This window comes from Cupressus sempervirens, chromosome 9 (genome assembly GCF_028749045.1).
Source record: "Cupressus sempervirens isolate cs-2001-9-10 chromosome 9, ASM2874904v1, whole genome shotgun sequence".
Taxonomy (NCBI): Eukaryota; Viridiplantae; Streptophyta; class Pinopsida; order Cupressales; family Cupressaceae; genus Cupressus; species Cupressus sempervirens.
In genome coordinates this window covers 199032637-199049685 of record NC_143126.1, presented here as the reverse complement: position 1 = coordinate 199049685, position 17049 = coordinate 199032637, and the positions used below count along the sequence as shown (strand labels likewise).

At 36.1% G+C, this 17049-nt stretch overlaps 1 protein-coding gene across 1 annotated transcript; it reads left to right on the top strand.

Moving 5' to 3' along the window:
- Positions 1 to 5463: 5463 nt before the first annotated feature.
- LOC149538170 (pentatricopeptide repeat-containing protein At1g74900, mitochondrial-like) lies at positions 5464 to 7317 on the top strand. Its single transcript, XM_089799549.1, has one exon. It carries the CDS (start codon positions 5659 to 5661, stop codon positions 7126 to 7128), a length of 1470 nt encoding a protein of 489 aa, XP_089655675.1. The 5' UTR covers positions 5464 to 5658; the 3' UTR covers positions 7129 to 7317.
- The last annotated feature ends 9732 nt before the right edge of the window (positions 7318 to 17049 follow it).

The following is a 17049-nucleotide window of genomic DNA, read 5'->3' as shown; positions in this document are numbered from 1 at the left end:
TAGATGTTACTTGTGTCTTGGTACCTTTGAGATAGATTGTTATCTATTGTTTCTTTGACCAAGATGTTATGACTTGTGGATTGATTTCTATTTGGGATTTGAGATTATCTCCTCGGTATGGTAGGAGTGAGCCATTTAGGTTTCATGAGGTCAAGTGGTAGTGTTTCTTATACCATTGAGATCCAACAACTAGATGCCATTGTTGGATGTACTTGTCCAGTTGTTCCTTTCATTTTGATGTTGTATTCCTGTTGGATGGTTATATTTTGTTATATTGTACTTGATTACCATAGATCTTATGAGATAATGTATTTATTCATGATGTATATTCTTTGAGCTTTTCATACCCTATGACTTGTACAATGGATGATTATGCATTCTGGTTATGTCATGTGGCATCTTATGTAATTGCATATTATTTAATTCGATTTGTACTTGTGATTATTCTATGATGTGGATTTGTTATGTATCAGATTTAGTATTAATAAAACTTATACATGTGATTCAACGTCATGGAACCCTTAAGAGATGTAATCTATTTATGGATGATCGTTTGTATGTATGTGATATATTGTTTCCACTATATTATATGTTGTTGTTCTTATCTTTTATTCTTAAATTTTTTTTTTTTGGAAAACTTAGTGAAAATTTAGGTTAATTTCTTTTGGGTTCCCTAGCGAGGCATTACATGCACCACTATCTGATAGGCACCCCTTCCTTGTCAAACCTAGGTATTTTGCCTTAGTGGTAGGAAAACACACGACATATGAGGTCATGTAGAACCTAGGATTTGCCTTTGTAAGAATTTGGTATAGCTCTGATACCATGTAAGAATTTGCCTCAGGGAAAAATCACCCAAGATTAAGGAAATAAAGCACAAGAACAAGAATAGACAACAAGGTATGATCAAAATAACAATATCCAAAATTGATTTATTGTCATTCAATGTTCTATGATATCATTGCATGTACATACACACTAGGAGTGCTTGAATATAAAGGGCTCTGGAATGCTTCTGGAATGCCTAGGAGTCAAGACACAAATAAGTCTTACAACTAAGCACATGTCCACCAAGTGTGGATTATCCTCCATTAAGCACAAGAGTAAGTGTGATGATGAGAGGATAAGCCTACAGAGGTGTAACATGTAAAATAATGTTATAGACACCATGTGCTAAAATAGGAGTGCGAATAACTCTGTTGTCTACATGACAAATCAATTAATTATGCAAACTCTAGTGTTGTAGACACCATGTGTTGAATTAGAGTTGCTTACTTTTGTGTTGTCAACATGACAACTCAAAAGAGTATGCAAGCTCCTATGTGTCTCACCTAAGAAATAATAAAATAATGCATTGACCTAAGTAAACTTAAGTAAAGTGTAAATAGTGAATACATATTTACACCAATAGTCTTCGCCAATTACAACTGCTCATCTAGGGAGTCGCGAAGAATAATGTCCTAGTCTATCATGTTGTTGCTTGTCCTTATCGCCTCAATGAAGTAGACCATCCATGTCTCCAAGTGTCCAATTGATGGGAGTCCCATTACTCTGCTAAAAATACAATGTAGTGTCTGATGTCAAAAATCATGTATCCTCAAGTCATATTAGCTTTACCTATTTTCTTCCCCTTAGGAGTTCTCTCTATCAGATACTTTTTCTGTACTATTAGGTTTGCTTCTTGTTTATGTTGTTTATAGTAGTTTAGTACTATGTAGAAGGAGATAGCATGACATTGATCCGAAATAGGGAGGTGGAAGACCCTTTCAATGTTATTTGGTCTATTATCCAAAACAATCTCCCTCGAAACATTCTTCACCACCCTCTCGTCCAAGACATAGTTTTGAGATAAGGCCATGATGAGCTTAGAGGACTCTGCTAATGTGCAGTGGGAAGCTGCATTTACTAGCCCATCTGGATCATTGCAAAGACGTATTCAGACCTCTCATGGGGCTTGTTTTATAGTATAAGGAACTCATTGAGGTTTAGATTCTTGAGTTTTATGTCATTTTTCTCTAATTAAAGTTTTATAAACCAAGATTCACATGGGACCCCTTTGTACATGAAGGTCACTAACTTATAAAATGAGATCTTCTCTACAATTTTTGATGATGAAGAGGTCATGGTGATATGTAGAAAACTAAGAGATGTCCACAACTCTAGTAATTAATATGTAAAAAGAATCTTGACAACTCAAAAAGAAGATGAAAAAATCTAAAACCCTAGTCAAACTAGTAAAAAAGGTAAAAGATTGGAAAATGTGCACTTGTGCAACTTGCACACTTGCACATCTACGGAAGTATGTAAGGTATAAAAGTGCTCTAGATGGAATTTGGGAAATGTTGGTGGGGAAGGTGCAAATCTTGCATACCTTTTGCATTTGTTCAAGATGCGCAATAATGTAGGCGAGCCCATTGTATGAGAAGTCATGGGTGAAGTGAGAAGAATGCAAACTTGTGAAGGTTCTCAAGTGCACAAGGTGCAAAGGTGGAAATCTCATCAGATAGAAATGGTACAAATGCACACACATATGGCGTGATAAAATGCAAAGCTCTAGAGGTGTATAGGTTTGTGAGGAGGCTAATGAACATAATGACCAATTATGGCCCCCCTCTAGGTTTTTAAAGGTACCTTGGAGTGTGCACATGGAATTGTCCACTGTAAGTAGTGTATGGAGTTATGCACATACACAAGGTACACACATGGTACAAGCTAGACAAGTGAACAAGGTGTACAAGTGCACACCTCCGCATATTATGAAGTTGTGTGGTGAAGGGTAGCCTCTTTTGTGGACCCTCCACACATGCAGAGGTATGAAAGTGCACAAGGTGCATACTTTTACAATGTTTAAACCAAATATGCTCATTTTGACCATCAAAATTGGATGACATCCCCTTTTCCTAACTACCAGACCCATACCATCATACTCCTGCTCCCCGAGGCATCTTAGAAGACACCCTATTAATGGAGAGCAAGTTCCTAGAACTTGAAGAAAATAGGGTCCCCATTTTTGAAGTTGAAAATGAGGTGTGTGTTTTGGAACCACAACAAGTTGTTAAGATATTTGTAAGGTACTTTCTATTCATGCCTTGTTTATCATAGTACTAATGATGTGGATAAGTCATTGGATATACAAGGTTTTGTTGATGTAGATTGGGCAAGTAAATTGGATAATCATAGATTTACTAGTGAGCATGTCTTTACTTTGTTTGGAGGTGTAATGAATTGGACAAGTAAAAGACAACTTGTGGTGCATTGTCTATCACTAAAATAGAGTGTTGACTACTATACATGCATTTAGGGAGCTAGTTTGATTATAGAGACTTGGTAATGGTATTGGTTTTGATTGTATAATAGTGAGAATTTGACATGAATGATGAAGTCCCCTATGTTTGGCCAAAAATCCTACGTATTATGCTCAAACTAAACATGTTAATGTTCTGGATCACTTTGTGTAGCAGATGATTAAAAGTAGACATGTCTTAAAAAGTTGACACTTTGGATAATGTTGTAGATTCTCTCACGAAGCCAATGACCATAGATAAGTCCTCTTGATGTAAGAAGGCCATGAGCCTTGATCACTGCACTAGATTTTTATTTTGTAATTCTATGGTGTAACTTACAATGTATGATGTCAAGTGGGAGAATGTTAGGATTTAGGTGTCATCAACCTTTTGAATCCTTAATTTACTTTCCTAATGTCTTTTTTAATTTACACATAAGAAGTTACATTGTTTAAGTAATAGTGGTAAAAGAGACCATGTAAAGGCAAATTTAATTTTACCATTTGTCATATAGGAAAATGACAAAATAGCTAAGCTTCCTCTCTTGGAATCCTCTATATTGAGGTGTTTGTACACTTGTTAGGGGTTGTAAGATAATCTATAATGGTTATGACAAAATTCATAAGATTTTATAACATCACTTATGATGGTTTATGACAAATTATTTCCATAGGTGGACATGCTTATGGCAGTTGTAAGAGTGTTTGTAAGAGGTTATTCTTGTGGATTGGCGTAAGGTTTTTCCAAAGGGTTTTATTGCCTATTAATTTGTGATACCATAATGATTTTATCTTCACAAACTCCTATAAATTGGTGCCCTGAGCTAGATTTATTCATTTAGGCTTGTTTAATTTCTAGGGTAACAAAAGTACTATCCAATTCTATAAAGGTCTACATATAAGTGTCTTCTTCTTGTGTTCTTCATTTGATTAGTAACATACTTGCCTCCTTTCTATGATAGCATTTTCTCCCAAAGGTTCTCTATGTAAATATGGTGTTCATGTGCAATGGTGTCGTAGTGTTTATTTTGATTCTGCAATCACTTTGTTGAGAGTTATCTTTTACTTTCAAATTTGCATTAATATTTAGTTTAAGTTCACATTGCAAACTTTCTTCACCCTATTTTACGACACTTACAAGGCAAGCGAGTCCTAGATATAGACCGTGCAGGAGGAGATGACAACTTTGGACAATTGTGACACTTGAGATTTTGCTATTTTGTTTAAAGGGAGTCACTTGCATGCAAATGGGAATTTGAGAAAAGTTGGTGTAGACAGATAATTGGAACATTACAAGATTAGCCCTGTAGTGCATGGCTATTTCTAGAAAGAGGGAGTTGATTTCAACAATCTTTCATTTTCTATACTAACTTCAATTAGATTATATAAGTATTAAAATAAAAACTAAAAGTATCGTTTGAGAAATTAACTTTGACTATTCTTTAAACAAAATGGCACCATTTATTCATAGAATATGTTTTCTCTAGTTTGTTTGCATTATGATAGCAATTATAATAATAACAAATTGAACTAATGAAAATCATATATGCAAGAATAACCACATCATAAAAATTTTACTATTTTCTTAGTTTGAACCTACCACATAATATAAAGTTTTTAAAGTTTTCACTAATTTGTTGGTACCGCCATTATGAAAACCAAACTAATTAGAAAGTTTGCTATGTTCTTGTTTTTATAATGATTATGAAATTTTAATAATTAAAATAAATGCTAATACAAAAATAACCACATCATCTAATTTTACTATTATATCAGTTTGAAACTACCGCATAATGTAAAGTTTACTATTTGTATCAATTTGGAACAATATGATCTTGTTAATTCCATACTTGAAAGTTGTACTAAGATTGCTAAGGGTCCGTTTGGTTGCTTGAATAGGAATAGAAAATTTGAAATACATTTTCTCTTTTATTGTTCGGTTTGTCAATTGCAATAGAGAATACAAATACATATTCCTATTTTGCTTATACTCATTCCAAAAAATCGCTATCCATTCCTATTTTCAATATTGCATTCCTGTTCTCTATTCGTATACCTACAACCAAAACCTCCTATACCTTCAACCAAAAGCAAGTAAATGTCAGCACTGTTTTGCTGACGATTCCACCTCTGTGGCATGAGCTGTTCAGGATAAATATTTGGTAATTTAATCTTTTCGCACATCTGTAATTTTCCCCCACTTTTCAGTTTTGCTTTGTTAAATAACAAAACCCCGAATGTTTATTGAGAGCGAAATGCACAAATAATCCGGCTCCTCGAAACATTCGAGCAATCATCTACGAAGAGGGACGGACGGTCAGCGTCTCAACAGCAGCAGAAGCAGAGAGACATGCTTCAAAGCTCATACTGCTCTTATGGCGAAATGGGTAATCCCTGTACAGGTATGGAATAATTTTAACAGAATCCCACTTTTTCACTTCCTATCCTATCACTCTCATACTCAGTTAGTCGAACAATCAGACCTGGATAAGGCCACTGCAATTCTTGTTCAAAACAAGGGGGAGTCTTTATATTTAGGCCTTCAAAACTCAGAAATTCAATGGTCTGCAAATCTAGTAGAAAAAATCCTTAAGAACATATGGAACGATGGACCGCAAGCCCTGAAGTTTTTCAACTGGGTGGGTAGGCAGAGTGGTTATAAACATAGCACTCAGGCTTACAATTACATCATCGATATCTTAGGTAGAATGAGAGATTACAGAACTCTCTGGCATTTGATGTCTAATATGAGGAGGGAGGGTTGTCCTCTTATGCCGAAAACATTTGCTATTATAACTGAGAGATATGTTGTGCAAGGTAAAGAAGAGAAGGCAACTCAGGTTTTTCTTTCAATGCCCGAATATGGATGCCCGCTTGATTTGTCTGCATTTAATGCATTTCTTGATACTTTGTGCAAAGCCAGAAAGGTTCAGAGAGCGGAGAGACTTTTTAGGGAACTAAGGTATCGGTTTCAGCCCGATGGTATAACTTATAACACCCTTGCCAATGGGTGGTGTAAGGTGAAGAATATTGACCGGGCGCAAAGAATTCTCAAGGAAATGATACATAGGGGATTCAATCCTACGCTTGTGACATGTAATACTCTTCTTCATGGGTTTTTTAACATAGGTCAGGTCAGGGAAGCTTGGAGATTTTATAAGGAGATGAAGCAACGAGGGTGTTCACCAGATGTCATCACGTACACAACAATCATATACGGGCTTGGGATGGCAGGGAAGGTTGAAAAGGCAAGGAAAGCTTTTAAAGGTATGATTAAGAATTGTTGTCTTCCAAATATTGTGACTTATAATGCAATGATCCAGGTGCTTTGCAGAAAAGAATCTGTGGCTAGTGCTTTTGTTGTCTTCAACGATATGCTTAGGAAAGGTTATACGCCTAATTTGAATACTTACAATATACTAATAAGAGGGCTTTGCCATGCTAAGGAAATGGAAAGAGCTTTGGTGCTCATGAATGAGATGAAAGAAAAGGGCTGTACACCTGATGCTCGAACGTACAATATTATTATTGGGTACTTTTGTGATCTAGGTCAAATTGAGAGAGCAACTAATATTTTGAAGAGCATGGGAGCGGGAGAATGCCTTCCTAATCTAGACACGTATCATATACTCTTGAGTGCCCTCTGTGCCACTAGAAAATCTAATGATCTAGTGGAAGCTGGAAAACTACTGGATGAAATGGTAGAGAGGGGCTTTTATCCACGGCGCTTTGTATTCAACCGTGTTATTGATGGACTTTTTGTTACTGGAAATCAGGAGTTTGCAAAAGAACTTCTGAGTAAACATAGCCAGAGTGGGCGTCTTCCAAGAGAATTCAGAGTCTGAAGAATATAGCTGCTTTTTGTTACATTCATAACCCCATTCATTGCCTAGAAATCAGACTGCAGAGACACTATCACGATGGGACTATTCTGTTTAATTAACAATTGAAAGCGTTTGTATGTAAAACTGTCAACCATCAATATTCAAGGGAAATATAAAATCATGCAGTTTGACTTTGCAAATTTTATTAAATGCAAAGCTTGCCTGAGCAGATTTTGAAGATTTATTTGGTCTCTGCTAGTAGATTTTCACTATCCATAAATAGTGATAGTTTCTGGGATTTGATTGTGTGTAAATTTTTACATCAATGTTTCAAATTACAATTTGTGAGTGATCAATGTTTCTCTTTCAGCTCTTCTCATCCTGATGATGGATCAGGGAGTGTCATTCGAAACATTGATGTAAAAATTTAGTCAGAATCAAATCTTAGAAACTGTTTATCATGATTTATTTGGTGTTTTTTATTACTATACCATATGGTGGAAGGATATACTTATGGGGAAAGCATTTATACTACTTCTAATGTAAGTATTGTTGCAAGAACTATAAAAGCTAGTAAACCTGAATTGATGCCCAAGCTTAGTAGTTTCCTGCAACTTGGAAGCTATCTTTACACAAAGTCTCGTTGCTTCTAATAATCATATAGGCTTAAGTTCTTGCTAATTCTGATAGGCTCCTTTTCTATTTATTTAATTTTTAAAAAATATTATTTCTTTTTTCTTCCTTATATTGAAGAAACTTTTTTTTTAGGCCTTCTTATTTTACTAAAACAGAGCTCATTATTAGACCCTGCCATAGGGAAGGAATGTTACTGTTTAAACCTGCCAATAATGAATTACTAAGTATCTGTTGAAACTTGTCTTCTTGATACAGTGTTTATGAGAATAATAATAAGTTCAGATTTTATTTTTGTTATTATTGGTCGAAACAGTTGGCGGGCTATGCTTTACTCTCCTATCATTATCTCTCTTGTCAATTTTCTGTAAACAATAGCCAGATCAATTTGTAATTCTAGAAAGAAAGATACCAGAGAATTTCAATCATATGAGGTTTGGTATTTGATCTTATTAACAATATGAATGCATTTCTTTATCGCTACTTATAATTAAATTCTTTGTATAAACCTGACCATATCATTTTATCATTTGATGTGCTGTGACCATTTTGCACTGATTCCACCCGGAGCACCATAACCGTAAGCATATTTTCATTTTATTTAAAAGTTCTAATGTGGAAAACCAATTGAATTGATAGCAACTATATCCATTGGATGTTGGCCCAGTTGTATACAGCTAAGAAGAAAATCAATAGGCTTGAGATTGGTCTGAGGCGGGTCATGATGAGAGGTTTTGGACAGCAGCTGATTACCTTGCTAATAGGCCTGACAATTGGGACAATATTGAGATACAGGTCAAGGAGCTTAGAGCGTTGGTGACCTCAGAGGAGGAAAAGAATGAGATATTATACACCATTGCTGCTATCAAAAGCAACCAGGATGAACTGAAAAGAAACTTGAAGGAAGGGTTTAAATATAGTAAGGATACGCTGAGCAAGATTTTTGACTCTGCAAATCCTACAAGAGGAATAAGAACATCGACAAGCCAAAAGGAAGAGAGGAGAGCTTGCATCTGGTTCGTCCTGGAGATTTCAGGTGATCTGTCCCTTGCCCAAGGTAAAGAGAACAAAGGTCCCTTCCTGCAGCTATCAAACAATTTAAATCAAGATTGGAAGTCTGTTAGGATCCCCACCCTCTAGCTGGTGGTTTCTTTGGGGGTGTTTTTATTCCTCTCATTTGTATTTTTCTGCTTTCATCTTCTGGTTCTATTTTAGGTTTTAGCTGGTCTTTTGTTGGGCATTCTCACCACATGTGACCCCACTTCTCTTCTGCCTTTTGGCTGCTCTGTAAGGATTCAGGGCCTCTCCAGCTGTATCTTATCAGAACTATTTTGTATCTCTCTAGGATTTGAAGCAGTTAGAATATTATCATATAGACATTTTGTTTAGTTTTGTTTTCCTCTGAACTATTTAAATTGATCTTACACTTCGCATCTAAGTATTAATATTCTTCCAAATTAATACTTTTTGGTTTTCCTTCCATTATGACAAAGGTTAACATTTATATTTGTCTTTGTTGGTTAATATGGAAGCAATTTTTTGTCTAGCATGAAACAAGGAATGACACTTAGTTAAATGATTCTTTATTGTGCACAATAAAAAGTTTATTTAAATTTTTGTTTCCTTCTCTGCTGTCCACACCCACAAACAATTGAAAAGTGATAGTCTGTGCACGGCTGCAATGCGGGATACCCAGTCTTGAGCATATAAATTACTCCACTGAGCAGAAATTGGTTCTATTTGTGTTCAGACTGGAGTTTATGAACTCAGAAAAGGACAGGTTCAAGAAAGGCATTATAGCCTTGCCAGAAAATTGATTGATCATAACAGATTTGGTATTAACACAAGCCCCAAAAAATCCATTGATCATACCAGATTTGGTGTAAGCACGAGGATTAGCTTGAACAGGTGGTTTAGCTCTTATCAAAATGACTTTGTGGAATGCTCAAACAAGGAGGATCTTTTCATCAAACTATACTAAACAATGCTCCACAGGGATGCATCCCCTGACAAATTTCCCCACTTCCATCCTAGGGATGGTACGGAGACAGGAATTTCCCATCCCCAATGCCATTCCAAATTTGCAAAAAAGGAAACGTCCTAGAACCAATTTTTTAGGCGAGATAGGGGTCTAGGGGATGGATTATCCCGAGAACGACCTAGATACCCCCTGACAGTCCCCAGAATGGAATGCCATCCCCTAAATCTCAGCCAAAAACCATGCGCTGTTTTTTAAAAGTGAGTTTTTAAATCTTTCTTTTCATTGTTGGGTGGGCCCCACATGGGTAGAAAGGGCAATTAAAAGTTATAAAACCCTGTTTGGATTTTAAAAGCATAGTAACACAGGGACATGTCCCCCACCTTTTTGCCTCACGTCTTGGAAATGGGGTAACACCGGGGACTTGGGGACTTTGTTCCCCGTCCCCAGTGGCGCCACTAGATTCCACCATCTTCGTTGAGGATGGGGGACGTCATGATGTTAACTATTTGCTGATTCGAATAGTTATGTTCAATTTTCGATGTTCCAATTCAATGCCATGTTCAAGTATTTATTCTTTTACATCTTTATATCTTATTGCAATATATCTTTTCATAACAAACATTTTAACTACCATATGTATAGTATATACAACCATATACAACCCCTCCTGCCACCCGCCATCGTCCTCACATTAAGGCACCTCTACCCCCCCCGCCTTGAAACTTGTCCCCCCATTCCACCACCTCCCCATCCCCCAGGGCGGTGTAACTATGCTAAAAAGGTAAAGTCTTCTTCATTTCTTCATTTCAAACATTCTTGGCAAGAAGAAAAATGAAGAGCAGCAGCAAGAAAGTTTTCATTTTTTAGTTTCAAGATGAGGGTTAGGCATAAAATCTTCTTCGTTCTAGATATGTGTTTCATCTTCAATTTGCTTTTGGCCATTTTTCTTTTTCATTTTACATTTGTTTTGTATTGTGCAATATATAGAGAGGGCATTTTGGATGACATTTTCATTTCCAACTTGCAGCAGTGTTCTATATTTATTATTTCATAATGATGAGCAGCAGCAGTAAGAGTGAGGGTGTTAGAATTAGAGGGACAAAATAACTATTACATGCAAAATATAACCAATATCAAAAAAACATAACACAAACAGAAGAGAACATAAGACACAAAGACATAATGTGGTTCACCCAATCCTTGGGCTACATCCACCAAACAAGAGTCCAATATTCATATTATTCAGTGATTACAACTTGATTTCAATATTAAATCCCTTGCAGCTCAATACCGCCGCAAGAAGCTACTGCCTCATTATACATAGTAAAATCCCTAACCCTAAGACATTTTTTACAAGTTTTTTGCTGCTTGCAACATTAGGGGTAGAATATTTCGACCAATAGAAAAATAGCTCTCCACGCTATTTTATTTTTGTTATCATTGGTCGAAAAAATTAAGTAGAAAAATCTAGGGGGAAACTACGCCGAATGAAGTAGGGAAAAATTGACCTTTGAGTCTGATTAGGCTCCAGATAACAAGAAAGCGATGTGGTATTAGTGATGGCATTAATGTGGAAGTTCTTGAAACTCAAACTTGAAGAAAAAACTTAGTATTTGGGCAGCCATATGGGGGTCTTCAACTTCAACTAGTGTGAATGTAATAGGGCCAGTATCCTCTACCTTATTTGACTACCCTTCCAATATCCTCAAACACATGCCAAAGGCCCATTCAACCCTAAGAAACCTCTCTTTCAATTTTCCAAAAGGGTAGACAAAAATAAGAAAAAGAAATTCCGGGGTAACGGGGAATGGGAGTGCCATTTGTGCAATTTTTTTTTTATGGCAGTTGTATTAGAGTTTATTGGCATTGTTTGTGGATAGGCGGTTTGTTGTGAAGTTTTCACACCATCGCCCCAAAATTTTTGGGGACCCCCTTTGTTCTAATCGCCTTGGTAAATTTTTGGATTGTTCGACAATTTTGAGTTTTGAAAATTTTGAGCCTTGGACACCTTCAGGGCCAGCGGGGAGAAGGTTAGATTTATTTTCACCCGGTTTCAACTTGATTTTCTAGAGCCACCAATTTCATCCTTGAGCCGAACAAATTTTAAAGAGCAACACTTGGTAGGATAAAATTATAAATTTTGTACTTAGACATTTTTCTTTTGAAAATTTGGATATAATTGTGTAAATTTGGATAATTCTCAAAAATGAAAATTTTGTTAAATTTGGTCTTTTGGAAAACCTTCAGGGCCAGCGGGGAGAAGGTTAGATTTATTTTCACCCGGTTTCAACTTGATTTTCTAGAGCCACCAATTTCATCCTTGAGCCGAACAAATTTTAAAGAGCAACACTTGGTAGGATAAAATTGTAAATTTTGTACTTAGACATTTTTCTTTTGAAAATTTGGATATAATTGTGTATACACATTTGGATAATTTTCAAAAATGAAAATTTTGTTAAATTTGGTCTTTTGGAAAATCTTGATTATTTTTGGTGAAAAAGATTAATTTTTGTGATTGTGAAATAAAATTGCAAAAATCGATTTTTGGCTTTAGAAGAAATTTTCTTTTATTTTTGTCAAAAAAAATTAAAAAAAAAATAAATAAATAAATTTATTGGCATAGCAAAATCGATTTGGGTAAGAAACTGCAAAAAAATGATTTTAATAGATTAAAATTGTCTTGAAAACTTTTTGCTTTTAATGAAATTGGTAATTTAATATTGAAAAATGGCTTTTGGTTAGCCAAAATCCTATTTTAATGACGTATTAATTACTAAATCCTCATTAAATGGAAATATTTAACATCTCCAAGGCACCATTTAATTTCTTTTTGCAATTTAGAACTAATTGGCAATTTTAAAAGTTAATTTTCATCATGGCAAAATTAATTTTGGTTAAGTATTTAATTGTGGGCCATAACTTTGCATTAATTATTTGTTTTTCTTTCTCCCAGGGTCCAAGAAGAAAGTTGGGTATAAGAGGAGGCCTCTCTCCCATTTCTTCCTCACTTCTCACTTCTCCTTCTCAAGGCATTGGTGATTTTGCAAGAGCAGATCTGCACTTTTCTTGCTTGGTGAATTTTGTGGAGGGCGAAATTTGTGGGAGCCGAAATTTGTGGAGGCCGAATTTTGTGGGAGCCGAAATTTGTGGGAGATAAAATTCTGATTTTTGCAAGTGGCTGCGATTTTTGCCCTAGGTTGGGAAATTTTATTTGGAGGTGAATTGCATGATAAATTTCTAATTTGCAAAAGGATTTGAACTTCTTGAAAGTCATATCCTAGGTTCCCAATAGTCGCTGTAAGTTTACTGGTTAAGGTGAATTTTCATCATCTAGAGTTGCAAGGAGTGCTTAAGCTGACATCCATCTTTCGTTCTAGTCTAAGGATTGCTCTGCTTGGTTCTTCTTGCCTTTTGGTCCACCACTCTACCATCCCGTAATAGGGCGACGAGCATGGAGGATGATAGTGCAAGTAAGAATCCCAAGCAGGCGAACACTAAGAAAGACAAAGAGGATATGATGCCCAAAACTTCCTTCTTCTCGAAAATGAAGTGAATAACTGATACTAATATCTGTACAGTGGACATGATACGGATGAGGGACAGACTGAAGGAAGGACAATCCCCCTTGGCAAAGAAGATGTCAACGAGACAGATTTTGGATCGAAGTTGGATGAGTTGGAAAAGGTTGCTATCAAGAAAAAGCATTTGGGCACCCTTTCCTCTCTCAATGCTTTTATTGGATTTGAGAAAGAATATGAGAAGGATCACGAAAGGATACTACAAGCAGCAAGTGGCATGGCGAAGTCAGCGAAACTCAGGGCAAAGCACACACCTTGTCCTCCTATGGGAGAAGTTAATGAAAGGCTAGCTAAGTTCATTGCCTTAGCTAAGAAAATGAAAGAAAAAGGAAGATTTATATTAGAAGATCATTTGATGTAAGCCCAAGTGGCAATTTTCCTTTCTTCTATAATAGGGCAAGTTTCTATTTCTGATTGGCCACCATTTTGGTGCCTTCTCATTGGTTGCCACTTTTTGCACTTTTTTCATTGGTCCATTGATGAGGTGGCAGCTTCTCATTGGTCGATGGGGTGGCAACCCTAATTAGGGTTTTGAGGATCCAATCTGGATCGTTGATCTTGTTTTGATCTCCACTGTCCGTTGTATTTTTGGCCCCTATAAAAGGCCATTTGCTCTCATTTGTAAAGTGTCGGAGAAATTGTTGCGAAGATAATACCAAAATGCTCTCTTTTTCATTGTTGCGATTGGCATGTTGATCAAGAACATTGGGTGTTATTGCATGTTTTCTACTTCCACTTAGTTAGATTTCATTTCAAGGTGTTTAAGTTGTTCAAGTGAAAGTAAAGTAGGTGGCTAGTTGTGTGGTAACATTGGTAAATGTTTGATAGGGATCAATACTAGACCACTAGCATCCTAGCGGCTGGTTGGGAAGCTTTGTGTGGTAAACTAGTCTATTATTCCTTTGAATCATTGCACCTGTGGAAGTGAGGCCATTGGTTAGCTCTCATTAGGTTCGATCCCTGTCCATTTGCTAACCTTCCATTCATAGGTAGGAGTAGAATAGTGAGTAGTTGGGTAGTCGAAGCTTAGAGAAGTAATTTAAGTGATAGAACTCATCCATTCACCTTCCACAACCATCGCTTTCCCATCAACATCATCACTAGCAGACACATCCTCCATCACCACCATCATCAACATTATCTGCCTCCGCACATTTCACAGACCGAGTCACCATCACCTTCATTCCACCAAAGTCCAAGTCATCCTTGAATGAATAGCGTAAGGCCGCCTACGTGATTACCAACGAATCACATCGATAAAACTGAGCGAGTATCCAACAGTGTAAGGAACATTGGAGCTATTGCTTATGTCTTCATGAGTAATAACTTTTCAAGAGAGGAGTTGCATGTTTGATATCCCATATTGAATATTCAAATCCTAATATGTTATGTAAGTGATACAAAACTCGCATCAACACGGTCAAGGGATCGAAGGTTGCAAAGCTATAACACACACAGAAAAACTTGAAGCAACTAGATTTCACATAGAGGGGGAAGAAGAGTAAAAGAGAAACCAATGTTGCTGATTTACTTAACTTGCAAGCAAAAGAAAGGTTGAAGAATCTATCGGTAGGTTTCTCATATTATAAACAAATGTGAAAGATATCTATGCCGCTGGTCCCTCATTTGTACCACCTAGAGAGACAAAATTGCGCACTGCTGCTCTTGATATAGAGTATGGATGAGTGGATTGATAGCAAACATTGACCACTTATCAATCTTAATTGTCACTAGCACAACAAACTCTTATTTTCTTAGAGCTATAGATTTTTGAGGGAAAAAGAAGGATGTAACCTACCAATCTTAGATTTTGAAAGATGCCGTAGAAGAGGTTGGATCTTTAAATGTTGTGCAAGTAGTCACTAATTCAGCCTGGGTGTGTAAGTTAGCTAGATTGATGGTATAAGGTGCTTATAAGCACATTTTTGGATCTCATATTGTATACATGCATTCAACAACACTTTGAAGGATATTGGAAAAATTAGTTGGAGAAAGGCTATGGTGTTTGAGATTAGAAATCTGCAAATGTTTATTTGCAATCATCATACATCTCTTGCATTTTTTAGGATGTTTATGAAGAAAGAATTCCTCATGTTCATTGAGACTAGATATGCTAGCTACTTTATATTGTTAGAGAGGATGTTTGAGGTACAAAAGTCCTCAGAATCTATGGTGGTCATTGTAGAGTGGAGTAGATGGCATGAATTAAGCACACCAGATGGGAGAAGTGTGAAACAAAGTATCCTTGATGAATTGGTGGTCCACAATGAAGTAAGAAACTTAGAAAACCGTCGTTGTTGTTTTAATAAAATCCTTTATGATTTTAGCATTTGTTGATTTTACTATTTAAGAATTATGAATTTCAAAATTTATAATGTTTCTAACTTTTAACTTGCTGGCATTTGCGGATACATTTGCTCCTATATTGGGCCTATTGTGTGGGTCATTAGATATGCTCATACTGACTCTATTAACCTTGGGAGATTTATGAGACTTTTGATAGCATGCTTAGGTAGATTAGACATGTTATTCATAGCAAGGACCCAACTTTGGAATTTTATGAGGAGCATGTTAGGCCCGTTGTGATGCGACAATGGAACCTACTTCATATGATAGCCTATGTTCTCGATCTTAAATGGTATGCACCAAGACTTGGGAGAGTGGCTTCATCTATGTATGAGGAGGTGAGTCTCAAATCTAAAATCGTAAGTTTTAAATTTTAAATTTCAAGTAACAAGTTGCAAAGTGTCTACCTCTTATAAATATCTCTTCAATATTCAATGTCTGTTGTTCATAAATCATGATTCATTATTTGATATGCTTTTTATTTGTTCAAATCAGGCAAAGGAGGGCTTCTTTAAGGCCTTTTAAAAAATGTTTAATGGAGATGATGTTGGTTAGCTTCGGTGACAATGGCTTGACTTTGCTAATCTTTGTGGTTGTAGACTAGAGGTGATGATGGATAGAGCTACGTTAGCTCAACAAGACTCCATTGAATGGTGGGCACAACATGGTAGAGATGCACTTGAGCTGAAAGCCCTTTCCATTTGTCTTCTTTCATAGGTTGCGAGTTACTTTGCTATAGAGAGGAATTGGTCCACATATAACTTCATCCAATCAGTCAAGAGGAACAACCTTACCTATGGACAATCAAAGAAGTAGTGGTTGTTCATAGTGCATTGTTGCTATAAGATTGACAAAGTGTTCATTATTGTTAGGTTCTAGCATTACGTTGGGATGATAATCTCGAGGATGCTATGCATGTTGAGGAGGATGACATACCTCTAGGATTTCTTGTGGTTCCATTAGATGAGAACCCTCATCCTATTTCTACTAGTGATCCAGAGGCCGACTTTGATTTTGATTTAAATTCCTAGAAGACAACCATATATTTGGCATATATTATTTGTAGATACATAATTGATTTTGTCTATTATGGACATTTAGTTATGGAGTTCAACTTCAATGTATTGTTTACTGTTTAGTATTCTAGTTGGACTTCTCTTTATGTCATTTCATGCGTGAAACTTGGAGCCTTTGGGCATTTTTTCTATATGTATGTCATATTTTTACAATCAAAGTATTTGAATTATGTTAATTCACTATGTATTCAGCTTGTAAAATCTCTAAGGTGAATGGTTTATCAATGTTATAATACACATATTTTAATTCTCTCAATATAAAAATTCTCCTATTTTTTTAATAGTTGCCCCTTGTTGTCCTCTAAAAGTTGGCTTTGACAGTACCTGT